This window comes from Micropterus salmoides, unplaced genomic scaffold (assembly GCF_014851395.1).
Source record: "Micropterus salmoides isolate LMB-PRFRI ecotype aquatic unplaced genomic scaffold, ASM1485139v1 Ms_hic_scaffold_9, whole genome shotgun sequence".
NCBI lineage: Eukaryota > Metazoa > Chordata > Actinopteri > Centrarchiformes > Centrarchidae > Micropterus > Micropterus salmoides.
In genome coordinates, this window is record NW_024044681.1 from 21,611,326 (window position 1) to 21,627,285 (window position 15,960).

At 40.7% G+C, this 15,960-nt stretch overlaps 1 protein-coding gene across 9 annotated transcripts in view; it reads left to right on the forward strand.

Moving 5' to 3' along the window:
- The window catches only part of fryb (furry homolog b (Drosophila)), a 64,694-nt gene that overhangs the window by 18,949 nt on the left and 29,785 nt on the right, over positions 1–15,960 (forward strand). For 8 of the 9 annotated variants that reach the window (XM_038708154.1, XM_038708147.1, XM_038708149.1 and 5 more), the window contains exons 2-14: positions 3,693–3,886; positions 7,862–7,915; positions 8,064–8,203; positions 8,867–8,957; positions 9,135–9,214; positions 9,458–9,538; positions 10,797–10,965; positions 11,346–11,438; positions 11,732–11,830; positions 14,015–14,116; positions 14,622–14,725; positions 14,941–15,049; positions 15,716–15,802. In XM_038708154.1, coding sequence (XP_038564082.1) covers positions 3,767–3,886; positions 7,862–7,915; positions 8,064–8,203; positions 8,867–8,957; positions 9,135–9,214; positions 9,458–9,538; positions 10,797–10,965; positions 11,346–11,438; positions 11,732–11,830; positions 14,015–14,116; positions 14,622–14,725; positions 14,941–15,049; positions 15,716–15,802 — 1,329 coding nt within the window. In that variant the 5' untranslated portion in view covers positions 3,693–3,766. Of the gene's footprint in view, positions 1–1,665; positions 2,617–3,692; positions 3,887–7,861; positions 7,916–8,063; positions 8,204–8,866; positions 8,958–9,134; positions 9,215–9,457; positions 9,539–10,796; positions 10,966–11,345; positions 11,439–11,731; positions 11,831–14,014; positions 14,117–14,621; positions 14,726–14,940; positions 15,050–15,715; positions 15,803–15,960 lie in introns of those variants that run through there. The other variant, XM_038708153.1, reaches the window with a different exon arrangement.

The window sequence follows — 15,960 nt, forward strand, 5'->3', positions numbered from 1 at the left end:
TCATCAAGTTGAACTTGTTCCATCTCATGCCAGCCTGACTGAAATAATCATGTGTAGACTTAGATAGGAATAGATGATCTGCTATAGCGAGCCCATGGGAAACACCTGAAAGAATAATAAGAATACTTATATTATTTTTCAGCTACATGTCAAACTCAATTGTATATGTGAATATACCTGTGATTCAAGCATACATGTTTTGCTTTGTTGCTCTCTCATAACTAACTAAGTAAGGGTCCGTCAGTTAAAATGCAGCTGGCAGTGACACAATGAAAATGCCAGACTATCTTAATCACACGCAATGAGAGTTTGTCATCTGCCTCCTCTGACAACGTACAGGTTTGGTTCTGCTAGGTCTTGTCCAGGGCAGTTGATGTGCGTTTGTGGTAATTGTCTGTGCTTTTAAAAGTAACTCATCCCAGTCCACTTTGCTTAGACACTGCCAGCAGAATTTACAAGCAGTAGAGGATTGATTTATCTTTTTTACAAGCCAAGAAAACATCTTGGCCTTAAGCTCAACCTCTATATGACAGCTAATGTTGTATAGCATGTGTTCCTAATGCCTCAGCACCGTACATGTGTGTCATGTTGGTATGATGTAATGGAGGTAAACCTGAATCTAGATATAAGTCGTCTCTTTATTAGCCCTGCAACGACTTTGTCTGTTATTATTGTTTAACATGCCGACTCTTTTTTCAGTCAATTAATGTTGTCTGTAAAATGTCAGAAAATAGTGAAAAAGGCTGGTTACAATTTCCCCACAGTCCAAATTGATGTTTTAAACTGTCTTATTTTGTCCAACCAGCGATCCAAACTCCAAAGATATTCTGTTTACTCTCATAAATGACAAAGAAAAGCATCAAATCCTCACATTTGAGAAGCTGGAATCAGTGAATGTGTGCCATTTTGTTAAAAAAATCTCTAAAACAGTTCTTATCAAAGTAGTTGCTGATTGATTTTTGCTTAATCGACTAATCATTGCAGCTCTGCTCTCTATACAGCCTCTCCATCTCTTCTGTCTTACTCTGCTTCTTTCTCTTTCTCTGTCTCCTTGGCATCTCACTCTGTTTTTCTTTACCGTTTCCTCACACAATATGTTTAATAAATCTTTTAGTACATAAAATGTGGACTTGTATTGACTAGACATAGCAGGTTTCTGCTGATTCACCTTTTAAAATGCTGAGTTATGCAAATATCTATGAAGGTCCCAGGAAGTGCTCTGGTTATATTGTCAGCTCTATCGGACACCTTTACGTCTTCCTGCTCTCTTCTTGTTTCCCCACGCATGAGACCCAACACACACACGCACACACACACACACACACTCATGTACCCATTCTGACACACACACACACACACACACAAACAAACACACCTTCAGCTCATGTCACTGAGGAGCTTTGGCGTCAATCATGTATTCACTAAATTAGATCAGTGCCATTTGCTTTGTCGTTTAATCACATTACTTACTTCTCCTGATTTGTCACTGTCTGCCCCAGAAAATTGCTGCGTACATGTGTGTCTTTCTGTATGCGTGTTTGTGTATCTGTGAGCATGCCTGTGTGCATTTATGAGTAGGGGTCAGTGGGAGTGGTGGGTATGTAAGAGAGTGACCTCCAGTGGTCTATATATAGCGCCTCCCTCCTCCCCTCGCCGCTCTCTCGGGGCAGTGTTGAAATTCCAACCCAACTCATCTGGTCAGATCTCCACAAGGAGCAGACTTTACTTAACTGCTACTGACAACTAAAGGACAGCCACAAAACCACTCTGAAAGAAGCACTTTGTTTCAACACAACTTTTCCCATGCAAGGATTCCAAGGTCACAGGAGCTGTCGTACAGAGAATTGATGGCAGGCCGGAGGTGGAGCAGAAGCTAAAGTAGAAACTGATAGTTGGTCTGTTGGCTCATATAGCTCTCAAGCATGGGGCCCTACGCAGCGTCTGATCTAACCAGGACTCTGCTGGAGCAGTACAGTAGAAATACCTCTAGACCAGTCTTCGTAGAATTCACTCAAGACGGAATAAGTTGGTTGTCTCTTCTGTTTTGAGAAGACGCGCTTACACCATCGCTTCCTCTGTGATTGCAACATCTCCTGAGGCGTCTTCACTTGGGCAGTTTTACTCTCGCTATGGCTCTTCCGGTCTGTGGATACAGCAAATATTTCTGTATCATTTGGATTGAATGTCGGATACAACTGTCATGAGATTTCCCTTTCTCACCTCAGACACACGTCTTTTCAATTTACCTGCGTCATTTTCTGAAGGATGGGGCTTCACACTTTTAGCTTTGGTTAAACCTGCCCAGTGCCTAAGCCAGACATTACTCTCATGTCTGTAGTTACTGTCATGGTGGAATAGTTGGATTATAAAACCTTCTGTGCTCTAAATCTCCTGCAAGGAATTACATTTTTCAATCATGGGAGCTGTATTTTACATCTTTTAAACTACTCAGCTAACTCATACCCTCTCCCAGTGTCCCATTCCTCCTCCATTCAACTGTTTCTGCCTATTTGACCCACCTCTACCCATCCTTTTCTTTCTGTGTGGCTGTCTGCACCATGGAAGTGCCAACTAAATGGAGCAGGCATAGTGTCATCAGCTTCATCAAGGGCCTTGGTAAGCGTGTAGGGGTGTGTGTGTGTGTGTGTGTGTGTGTGTTAATGTGCACATATGTTTGCACCATTGGAGTGATCGGGTTTCACACAAACAGGTTGCTGTCTATGAGGCCTGGGGGGCCTGTCCTGCCCGGGAATTAGTATTTACATCTCACCTCTCCAGTGAGGTCAGGTCACGTGGTCATGAAAGGTCAGTTAGACCTGACAGAGTTGTTAACTCACACACACACTAGCCACTTCTGGGACCTGATCTGGTGAATTGTTGCTTTGTTTCGCCTTGTAGGAAAGAGTATATTATGCACTTTGTGCTTCTCGGCATGTTCAGGGAGTCAAACCTGCAAATTAGCTCCAATCACACAAGCCTCCTTTGTTGGTTGCTGTTGCTGCCGCTAATACTCTACTTTAAGTGTGTGCTTGGGTTTTTTTATTAACTGGTTGACCTATGAACAGTCCATGATGCAACATGCATGTTTTCTACAAAGTCTTGCTTTATATCGTATAGTGCACAGTCACTGACGCCGCGTTTCTTGAGTAATGAATTGTCCTATTTTAAGGGTATGTCAATACTTATAGACGCATGACAGGAAATGCTTTCTCCCTCCTTATACCTGTCTCTCTGTCTGTTGTCTGTCTCTGGCTCAAACCCCTTCTAGAGTCCACCAACTCCCTTTCTATTTTTTTTATTATCATTACACCTTGCAAGAATTAATAGTGGACAATCTGATGTAATCAGAAGGGAGAAATGAAAATTCCCAGTAAGTGTGTGTGTGTGTGTGTGTGTCTCCATCTGTGTACCTGGAAATTGTACCCTGTCACACATGGACACACACTCATAACATAAATTACTCACGGCTGAGGAGTTTTATCTTTACAGAAAGAAATAACAAAATTATGTTATTCTGACACAGACAAATGAGGGTGAGGGTCTGTGTCTCAGCTGTTTCTCTGCAATGCTGGGATACGTCATCGTGGTCATAAAGAATGTATAACTATATGTGAGAAAAACATAAGAGGTGTCAGTACATGAACTTTGAAAAGCCCTGCTTTAGACTTAACCAACCTGTCCTGACTCCGCAGCCTCTCCAGTGGGACTGAAGCCACCCCTCCCGCCCGTCAGTGGAACCTTGGGAGAGAGGAAGGGTCCTGTCATCATGGCGCCTGTCAACGTGGACCCCGAGAGTAAGCCGGGCGAGTTTGTCCTAAAAAGCTTGTTTGCCAACTTCACCTTGCTCTCTGAACGCAAGATTCGCATCATCATGGCCGAACCCCTGGTGAGTGACCTTGCATCAATATCTCATCTTGTTTTGTCTCTATTTCTCATCTCATCTCTCTCTCAGGTTACAGCATCATTTAGGAATACATTTCTGAACTATATCTGATTGTGTTAGAGTGGCTTTTTATGACAGTATATGTTGACTAATCTTTTTTTGTGGAGGGGAAGTTATGCCAGCAATGTGCCTCACTGCTGGTAAAACATGCAGACTCCACAAGACAGACCAAGATGAATATCTGAACCTCTTTTCTTTATAATCACACGGTGTAAAGACTCTTCTGTCCTAAATTTGAAAGCCCTCATCCTTTTTAGAAGGAACTAGCTGCTTTCGTCACAGCAGTCGTTTGTCAACTGTCAAGGCCTGCTGGTGCACAATGCTACTGTGTATAATTTCTCATGTTTTTTAACCTCTGATGCATTTGAGGAGTGGCTTCAGTTACAAAGAGTTAGTTACATCACACACAAAACAACATTTTTATTTATTTGTAATTTTCCTGGAGCATATTCCTAAGACATAAAGAAAGGAAGGTATTTTCTGCACATATATGGAACATGAAGCACCCACTGGATTTTAAAATGAAAATACATAGAAGGTGGTGGTATTTGATCAAAACAGATTAATGCTTTGCCATGTAGATGTCTTGGATTCACATATTTGCATTTTTTCTGTCTGCAGTAGTAACCAATTACGTGCGATGCAATGTAACCTTACCATTGAGTCATATCATCTTTTTTTCTCACTGACCAAGTATGGCAGAAACTGCTTCTTTGAGTTTAGAGAATTGATTTGACATTACTTGGCTCTCCAAATAAACCCAAAGCACAATCCATAATGTACAGTATAGTGGTGCAGACAGCCACACAGACAGGTTTTGTATACTTATGGCACTTAGGTCTGAATACCCGATATTTATCATTAAAGGTTGAAAGTTTCACGTTTGTTTTAAGCACTTAGCTAATGATCATATTATCATTTTGCTGAAGATGCAACAGCATTAGGTTTAAACATCTTAAATATTTAGTCTACACTAGAGTATAGCAATGCAGGAGTCAGGGGAGCACTTTAGACATATTCAGACAATGCAGTTTCGGCAGTCTTGAGGCTTTTAAACTTTGAGGGGTAAATTCACAAAAGGTATATGTGGCTTTTTGCGACTGCTTAACCCACAAAGGGTAAAATGCACCCCTGAATGTGCTGCCAATCAAACAGGGTCTCTGTGCTCCAGTGCCATTTGTGTTAGGTTTAGTATGAATGTGGACTGGGGAGCAGACACAGAACACTCAAGGCGAGGCAAGTTAAAGTCAAGAGTTTATTCACAAGGAACAGAGTAACTTGTAGAACTGTGTGAAAAAGGCTGGGAGTGAGCAGGGGCAGGCAGTCCTTGACAGCGCCAGTCAGCGATCCCAAAAATCCTCCGGGCAACACAAAAGACACACTGCATGCGGGTATCGTGAAATTGTCACAGCACCAACTGTCACAATTTGCTAATAAGGTAATATGCATACATTTGGCCTCTTTCTATGCAAATGAGCCTCAATGTAAAAAAAGGTCCTATTCACAAAAAACAGCGCTAATAGCCACACACAGTTAGACAGAAATTATTAGCGTCTTCACAGAGTTGGTAATTGAAGTGCATTTACAGGTGCTGGTCATATAATTAGAATATCATCAAAAAGTTGATTTATTTCAGTAATTCCATTCAAAAAGTGAAACTTGGATATTATATTCATTCATTACACACAGACTGATATATTTCAAATGTTTATTTCATTTAATTGTGATGATTAAAACTGACAACTAATGAAAATCCCAAATTCAGTTTCTCCGAAAATTTTAATATTACTTAAGACCAATACAAAAAAAATGATTTTTAGAAATGTTGGCCAACTGAAAAGTATGAACATGAAAAGTATGAGCATGTACAGCACTCAGTACTTAGTTGGGGCTCCTTTTGCCTGAATTACTGCAGCAATGCAGCGTGGTCGAGTCTGTGGCACTGCTCAGATGTTATGGGAGCCCAGGTTGCTCTGATAGTGGCCATCAGTTCTTCAGCATTGTTGGGTCTGGCGTATCGCATCTTCCTCTTCACAATACCCCACAGATTTTCTATAGGGTTAAGGTCAGGCCAATTTGCTGGCCAATTAAGAACAGGGATACCATGGTCCTTAAACCAGGTACTGGTAGCTTTGGCACTGTGTGCAGGTGCCAAGTCCTGTTGGAAAATGAATTCTGCATCTCCATAAAGTTGGTCAGCAGCAGGAAGCATGAAGTGCTCTAAAACTTCCTGGTAGACGGCTGCGTTGACCTTGGACCTCAGAAAACACAGTGGACCAACACCAGCAGATGACATGGCACCCCAAACCATCACTGACTGTGGAAACTTTACACTGGACTTCAAGCAACGTGGATTCTGTGCCTCTCCTCTCTTCCTCCAGACTCTGGGACCTTGATTTCCAAAGGAAATGCAAAATTTACTTTCATAAGAGAACATAACTTAACTCAGCAGCAGTCCAGTCCTTTTTGTCTTTAGTCCAGGCGAGATGCTTCTGACGCCGTGTCTTGTTCAAGAGTGGCTTGACACAAGGAATGCGACAGCTGAAACCCATGTCTTGCATACGTCTGTGCGTGGTGGTTCTTGAAGCACTGACTCCAGCTGCAGTCCACTCTTTGTGAATCTCCCCCACATTTTTGAATGGGTTTTGTTTCACAATCCTCTCCAGGGTGCGGTTATCCCTATTGCTTGTACACTTTTTTCTACCACATCTTTTCTTTCCCTTCACTTGGACACAGAGCTCTGTGAACAGCCAGCCTCTTTAGCAATGACCTCCTTGTGCAAGGTGTCAATGGTCGTCAGGTGTCAAGTCAGCAGTCTTTCCCATGATTGTGTAGCCTACAGAACTAGACTGAGAGACCATTTAAAGGCCTTTGCAGGTGTTTTGAGTTAATTAGCTGATTAGAGTGTGGCACCAGGTGTCTTCAATATTGAACCTTTTCATTTCAATATTCAATATTTCTGAGATACTGATTTTGGGGTTTTCATTAGTTGTCAGTTATAATCATCAAAATTAAAAGGAATGAACACTTGAAATATATCAGTCTGTGTGGAATGAATGTATACATTATACAAGTTTCACTTTTTGAATGGGATTACTGAAATAAATAAACTTTTTGATGATATTCTAATTATATGACCAGCATCTGTATAAGGGGTGTCACACACAGACTTTCCAGTGATCAAGGTATCTGTGATTTTACCCAGGCGAAGCAATAGCACATAGTACATAGTACATCCTATGCGCAAAGGATGGCACAGACAGTAAAGTACCTGATATTCACCAAGAGGGAATGAAACCGGAAAACAACATGAAACAGACTGCTGTGAGAAGCAGAGACAATGGTTACGCACTGTAACACTCCAGCACAGAGCAGAGGAGTTACAACAGCTCTCCATGCGCCCAAAGGCATGAGGGGGAGCGCACAGTTAAAACACCACCTATAACAATCATTCTGACCAAACAGTCCAATACAGAGTGAGTCACAGAAAAACAAGAGACATCCTGCAGATAGAAACGAATGAAAGAGAAGGGGGAGTTAACAAATAATCAGAATATTTTTAGAATATGTTCTCTTTCAAATCAAACATTTTTAGATATGAGTGGAAAGCTGCATTTATAACATTTTATACTCAATGTTGCTTAACCGTGTCATGTGATATGCTAATTTAGTATATTTAAGAACATATATTACTGGGACTGCTATTGAAAATTGCAGATTTAACAGACACAAAACAAGGGCAAAATGCACTCTGCAAAATTGTAAAACCTTAAGGGTGTGTTTGCGCTGCTGTATCATTAGCAATAGCTTTTGTGAATGGGCTGAGTTTCCTGTCTCAAAGCTTCATAATAAAATGTCTACCTGTTCCCGCCTCTTCTAACATGAATGTCTTCCCCTCTGTCTGTTCTTATCTTGCAGGAGAAGCCTCTCAACAAATCTCTGCAGAGAGGAGAGGACCCACAGTTCGACCAGGTGTGTACCTGACACGGACCCATCAACAGCAATATGTGCTGCCCCTTTTGTTTCTCTGTCACCAAATCTAGCTCTAACATTGTCTTATATTGGGAATGGGATTGACCTCTCCCTCTCTCCTGCCTATCTTTCTCACCTTCACCTACAGTTGATCAGCAGTATGAGTTCTCTGGCAGAGTACTGCCTGCCATCTATCCTGAGGACTCTGTTTGACTGGTACAAGAGGCAGAATGGCCTGGAAGATGAATCTCATGAATATCGACCCAGAGCCAACACCAAGTCAAAAAAGTGAGAGGAAGACGCAAACAGCACACACATACAATTGTAAAACTCTTCCTTGGGCCCACCTGAGAAGCTGGATCCTGGCTCATAAAGTTTTTTTCTTGTTTTTTTTAACAAACCTTAACCATAAACGTCTCTCTTACTCAGTAATGTAATGAGGGGCTTGAAAACCATTGAGCAGGAACCTGAAAAACAATTACATTTCTGTTTGTTTGTTTGATTCAAGTGTCATACACCAATGTTGCCGAGCCTACATGAACTTTCAAGACACTACTTTCATTACCTTTAGAGACAATAAACAATAAGCAATACTGTACGTATGGCAGACTAACTAAATATCACCCTACAAACAAACATCAGAAAACTAATATAAAACTATACTTCCACTGAAAAAATACACCAATAAACTGCACTGAAGATTTTGTCTTTGCAGAAGTGTGTTTCCAAATCTCAAACAAACTGGGTACACACAATTACATAGTGGACCAGATGGTGCCTACAATAAATTTATCAACGCAAATCAAATAGAAGCAGAACCTCACGTGTGACACATTTGTGTGTCGTGTACAGAGGCAAGAACAGTAGTGTGCACTTGGGCCCCTGTACAGCATCAACACTGTGACTGTGAATGTGACACATAATGCTTCTGTTTCTCCATTTCTGTCTTAGTGATGAGCAACAGAAGGACTACTTATTGGAGCGGAGAGATCTGGCAATAGATTTCATCTTTTCTTTAGTGCTTATAGAAGTTTTGAAGCAGGTGAGTCTCAGTTTACAGCGTGATCCGTCATTCTGCACAATGCTGATATTGCTACTACTGTTTCAATTATTTAATACTGTGCAAGAGTTTAAACATGCACAGAAAACAATAGGAGGAAATAGCAAATGTAGACGTAATGATTTCAGAATAAAATGACAACGTTTTCTCTGACTCCAGATCCCCCTCCATCCTCTTTTGGATGGACTCATCCAAGAAGTTATAAACCTGACCTTCAAGCACTTCAAATACAAGGAAGGGTAAGACTGATACCATACCAAACACAAATAATTTACTAGAAGGCTTTGAATGAAGCACAGTTTAGAGTGTCAGTGTATTTACTGCTTTTACCGTCTGACCAGTTGCAACATATTTACATGCAGTTATGACATCCGCATGGATGTATACACAGCTTTTACAAATACAAGAAATGTATGGATTGTTTCCACTGTTCTGCACAGCACTGCACATGGTTGATTGAATGTTTTGTATTTACTTCTTAGGTATCTGGGACCTAACACAGGCAACATGCACATAGTGGCTGACCTCTATGCAGAAGTTGTGGGAGTTGTAGCTCAGTCCAGGTACTGTTGTGTTTATACTGTGTGTGTGTGTGTGTGTGTGTGTGTGTGTGTGTGTGTGTGTGTTTGTATGCATACACATTAAGTGTTTATATATCAACAGGGAGTAAATTGTGTTAACTGTGGATTGTTTGGTCTAAATATCTCAAAACTATTGAATAATCAGTTATAATTACAGAAAGATTTTGTTACAGTTTGGAATACAATTCTTCATGTCTTTAAAATTTCCAGGTCATGTTGCAGCTGTGGGTTGATTTGTAAGGGTGGAAATTTTAATGTGTAGTTTCAGTAGCTACTTCTTCTTATGACCCCATTTTCAGTAGAAAGCAATTACAAATGCTGTCTTTAATACAAGTGAGGAAAAGAAACAAACACCTGCCATTCCCTGTGTGCTAGTACTGTGACGTGTGTGTGTGTGTGTGTGTGTGTGTGTGTGTGTGACGTGTGTGAGATGGCAACTGAGCATAATGACACTCCAGATGATGGTCCTCCGCCTGTTTAATGTTGTGTGTGATGAGAGATGAGCACTGTTCCCATTTTCCAGGAGGTTATTACAGTGATGGAGGAGGTTCACAGGGCAGCTCAGTCACTGCTGTCTCACACACACGCACACACATCATTTAACACAGTCATCAATCTAATAATGGATACGATTTAATACTTGGAAATCTAGCTTAGAATATAGACTGTCTTCTGTATGGGTGGTGGGATATTTGTTGTTCATCATTTACACACAGGGCTATGAAAAGGTACACATAGGCTTAAACAATCTCAGCGCATACTTTATTCTTGGCATTACCTGTGTGTTTTTCCAGCTTGGTTTATGGATCACGGTGTTTATGTGTATCTTATTTAAACACTCAGCACTAAACAGAAGGCTGAGGACTGTTCTACTTACTTAACTGCTGTGGCAACCCCCGTGAAGCATGCAAAAAGCACGTGACAAAAAACGCAGGCACCCTTAACACACATACACATTCCCTCCACATCACCCCTTCAGATGCCATTCTAAATATAGGCCTGCAGAGCACTGTTGGTAAAATCTATTTGTATGGTGGGTACATATGCAAATACATGAGTTAGAATAGACACATGATGCAATATTAGCAAATAAATACGTGACAAAAATCCTGCTGCTTAGTTGTAGTAATTCTACTAACAATATCACTACTCACCTGAGACCTGGATATGAAATTATTATTACTAAAACTGAAGAGAATAGAGTGACTTTTTACGCCTGGTGACCATTTCCCTTCGGCAGGTTCCCAGCAGTGAGGAAGAAGTTCATTTCCGAGCTGAAGGAGCTGAGGCAGAAGGAGCAGAGCCCCTACGTCATCCAGTCCACCATCAGCCTCATCATGGGACTCAAGTTCTTCCGCATCAAAATGTACCCGGTGGAAGACTTTGAAGCCTCATTCCAGTTCATGCAGGTAGACTGAGCTGAAATAAATTGTCACCTTACCAGTTATTTACATGCCAACAAATTGTAAAGAGGCTCTTTACAAGGTTTCAGGGAGTGTTCACAGGATAGATGTGCTCATTCTCTGCATACATTCATGTCTGGAAGCAGTTTAGTGCTATTACAGAGCCATCCTATTGGCTTTTGAGAAGTTCCACTGAAGTAATTAGGTGCTTAGTGCCTTGTTTAGGGGCACTTTTAAAGGCAATTACAGTGGTGAGAATGTTTCTCATTTCCTCCCACCATGACAAAACAGGGATTTGAACCGATGACCTTGCTACAGAATTATCATATACATATATTGTTTCTCTCACTGTCTCTGACTCTCTCTCTCTCTCTTTTTGTCTTTAGGAGTGTGCACAGTATTTCTTGGAAGTGAAGGATAAAGACATTAAACACTCATTAGCCGGACTCTTTGTGGAGATACTGGTACCTGTAGCTGCTGTAAGTGCATTTTGTCTTACTGCTCAGAGCACTTTTGCTTTTTTTGGATTCATTTTGAGCCAGAGTCAGATTGAAGTTATCGTTTCTCTTTTAAAATAAGATGTCTGTCTGTCTTTCAGCTGTATGTCTGCTGGACTAAATATATTGTGTTTGTATTTTGAAAATAATTCAAATCTTAAACTCATGAATATATAGTGTCTTGTCCGTCTCTGTGCATCAAGTAAAGCAGAAAAAGTACACTGGGGTTTGATAAAAACTATTTATAACCTCTGCGTTATTCGTCCTCCCCCTAGACTGTGAAGAATGAGGTGAACGTTCCCTGTCTACGAAATTTCGTAGAGAGTTTGTACGATACCACACTGGACCTATCCTCTAGGAAGAAACACTCTCTGGTAAGTTTCTCCCAATACTCTGTTTCATCACTGCTCGTCTCTCTTCATTTCCTCTCCATTAACAGCAATTGGTGATAGCACTTACTGTAACTCTCCAACATGTGGGCTTTTATCTCTCCATGGGAAGGAGACAGTAGTGCAGTCTGCAGTACACAGGCTAGTTTTGAAGCAGTGCCAGATGGGCAATATTTGCTCACAGCAGGGGAATGAGCAAATAAGATGCAGTGCATCTCCCTTATTAAGATACTGCTCTCACATGAACAAACACGCAATAAAACTACTTAGCTTAATTGTCAGGACTGGAATGAATATTATCTTTGGCACTGCCTAAAAGTTTAAGCCATCAATATTAAGGAAGTGGCAACCGCCTGTCACGCAGCATTGCAGAAATTTTACAAAATTCTTTCCTGGTAACAAGAAGGTGTCTCACTTTTGTGCTTTATGTCTTATTTTCATGTTTTTTTCTGTATTTTAGTGCTGTAATCTCTTCAAGATACATGCTCATTTCTAGAAAATGATTTAACAGGTTTATTAATATTGAAGTGTTGTTGTGATGACAGAAATGATTTGATAAGACAGAAATAGTTTGCAGTGCGTCACAGCAATGCTTGCCAAGCCAATGTTTCACTTTAGTTTTCTCCTAAATGTTGCCCCGCCTTTCTGTTACGATCCACAGCCATTTAATAAACAAATTAACTAAACAAAAAACATGGCATCAGGCTGATGTGTTGCATTATTGCAGGTTTGTGTTTGTGATATGTGCATAGCTTCCTCGTGCTATGAGAGAGACTCGTGTCCTCAGGGCTCCAGACGTGTCACTCAGCCAGTATGCTCCCTTTGATAGATTCTCCAAATTACTCAAAGTAACCCATGCATTGAAGACCTGACACACCCTTCTGCACACATACTGGATCTGTTTTCACTTTTTCCTATGAACAGCGCACAGACACACGAATAATAACCTGCAGTGTCAGAGCAGAATGTACCAACATGATAGGAATGACAGTAATGTGGTGCATTTCCATAATTGTTATTCTTTTACGTTCTGAGTGCCTGAGAGACATTGAATAGGCAGGTAGATAACAGATAACAAATACCCACTTTGATAAGGAGTGACAAGTAAATGATGCGATCCTCAAACCTAGCACTTCCATGACCATTCATGACAAGGGTGTACCTCGACTAACACCGGTTATTAGCGATGTTTAAGAATGATCTGCATGCAGACTTTCATGTCCTTTTTAGATGGCTGAACAGACTAGATGCCAAATACACATTCCTGTATGTGAACCTTATGTTGAAATAGTTCATATATCTTCTATAATACTTGTAGTGGTATTGTTCACGCTGTTTTTGCTTTAACTTTGTCCATGAAACTGAGGAAGAAATCCGTTCAGAGTTCACACGCAAGTCCATACATGAATTAAATAACTCACCTGTTATTCTCATGGAACCTGCTCGCAAGATGAAGCACAGAGAAAGAAGTGTTTTGTTGAATTGAGGAAGAGGAGAGGAAGGCATAGATGATCAAAAGTTTTGAAACCTAGTAAATGGTTGGACTGTGAATGTTCAATGTGCTTCTTAGGACGTAATTCAGGATTGTTCGCGCCTAGTCATTTTGAAAGAGCAATGACCAATGTTTGAAATTCAAACACTCTACAAATCTCTGAGGTTTCTCCAGTGTTGAAACGCCCTCGCCTGATCATGTAACTTTCTTTTCTGTTTATACTCTTCAGACCTTTTTCCTCTTTGGCTTTGGTTTCTGGTCCATCTCTCCTTCACAATGCCAGCACGTTCAAATGTGCCGGCGATAGAACTCTCTCCGATTGCCCCCCTCCCACCATCAGTCCTGTGCATGAGCACTAACTGTTGCCGACTGGCTAGAACAATGTTGTGTGGCAAGGTCCACACCATTTTCTTTGTTTTGAGCACGCACAAAACGGAGAGCTAGCAGACCGTGAGGAAATATTCCCCTAATTTAACAAAAAGTGTATTGGATTAGAATCTTAATCCCTTTCATCATCTTGAAATAAATTATTCTCGGACATGTTCAAAGTAATAAGCTGAATAGTTTAAATAAATCTGATGAGGAAAATAATTTATATTACATTTAAATTCATTGAATGAACAATGCGAAGTGCCTGATGTAAATGTGTCCCTTCTTGTCTTCTCTCTCCACTCCAGGCCCTGTATCCTCTGGTGACCTGCCTGCTGTGCGTCAGTCAGAAGCAGTTCTTCCTCAGCCGCTGGCACATTTTCCTCAACAACTGCCTCTCAAACCTCAAGGTCAGCTTTCTATACCATGCAAATGCAAGCATTAACATGGTAGGGGTTATTTTTATGGATCACAATCAGTGTTATACTCGCACACAAAAGCTACGCAGTGTGTGCAATAAATTTATGCCCACAGCGAACAGTTTTGACAAGGTGACAACTTCACACAACAAACAGCTGCACTAGCAATACCTCTTTCAAATCAACCATCAGTTTGTATTGCTTTGAGGGAAAGTTGTTAAGAACATAGTGTTTGATGGGTGCTCATTAAGACTTATGTACACATTTGATTCATGATCACACTGTAGATGCAGAGAAAGCAGTGTATGCAGTGCATGCAGTAAATTATTGCGTGTATGTAAGGTACACTATGCGAGGAATGTCTGTCAGGGTGCTACCACATTACACATACAGTTTGTCTTGATGGCTGAGAGGAAATCCAGTGAATTATTTTTGTTAGGTGGAGTTATGTAAGATGAAGCACATAATATTTATGTCTGTCTGTGGTTGAATGCAGAATAAAGATCCCAAGATGGCACGTGTGGCTCTAGAATCACTTTACCGCCTGCTATGGGTCTACATGATCCGAATAAAGTGCGAGAGCAACACTGGAACTCAGAGGTAACATTTTGTGATACCTTTTATAATTACCATGAATAAATGAGAAAGAAAGGAAGAAAGAAAGAAAGGACCCAGATGTCACTCGGTCTGTGGTGGTGTTTTTTGTATAGTTTGATAATTATACATGCTTCTTAAAATGTATATGAATTTAACTTCTCAACACTTTCCTCTCCCCCTCTGCCTCCCCTCTCTTTTTTCCCTCCTTCTATCCCCAGTCGTCTGACATCCATCACCTCCACTTTGTTCCCCAAAGGGAGTCGTAGCGTTGTGCCCAGAGACATGCCCCTTAATATTTTCGTCAAGATCATCCAGTTTATTGCACAGGTGTGTATGACACTTGCACACACTCTACAAATGCACACAAAGTCTTAGATGTAGGTTGTTAACTATTTGCGCATGAGAAATATAGTGGTATTTGTTGTGTTTTGTGTGGAGCACAATTTGCCAACTCTCAAGTTTTAGTCTGTGTTTCTCTCCGCTGTTACTTAGAAAAACAAACACTGGTTAATCCAAAATTCTTAGTTGACAGAGTTGCAGAAATGGGTCAAAAGCTAAAAACAAATATTATTTCAGTACCCACTGTTGCACTGATAATACAGGATTACTAAGAGGGTAGGACATCAGCTATTGTGTTCATTTCACCAGAATCCATTATCAAAATTTAATAAATTTCATCTAATGGCTGCATGAGAGGCTGAGGAAACTCATGGCTCTTCAAGGGCCTGTAGATGCTATCACCAAACAGTATATATGACGTTAAGTGTAAATAACTCATATAGATAAATAAGACTGTTATGTTCATACATTGTCTTTCCCTCACATCTCATTTGTCTTTTTTCATGTGTTAATTCTCTATATACTCAGTTATATAATAAAAAACAATGTCCCATCTGTTCACCATTGGTGACACACAGTAGATGTATTAGCTGCCTCACACCACATTAACTCTGAAATCATGTAACACCACCGGTGTGTTTGTTCTCTGTTCAGGAGAGACTGGATTTCGCCATGAAGGAGATCATATTTGACCTGCTGAGTGTTGGGAAACCTGCCAAAGCCTTTAGTCTCAACCCAGAGGTAAAGACAGTGCAAACACAGACATTCAATCATGTGCACACAATTGCACACAGATCAACAGTGTTTATCCGCCGGCCACGTTACAAGGATGAGCAATCCCAATTTTTATTTGTAGTCTTCAGTGAGCGAGGAAATTGAAGAACCGTAAGCTCCCTGTT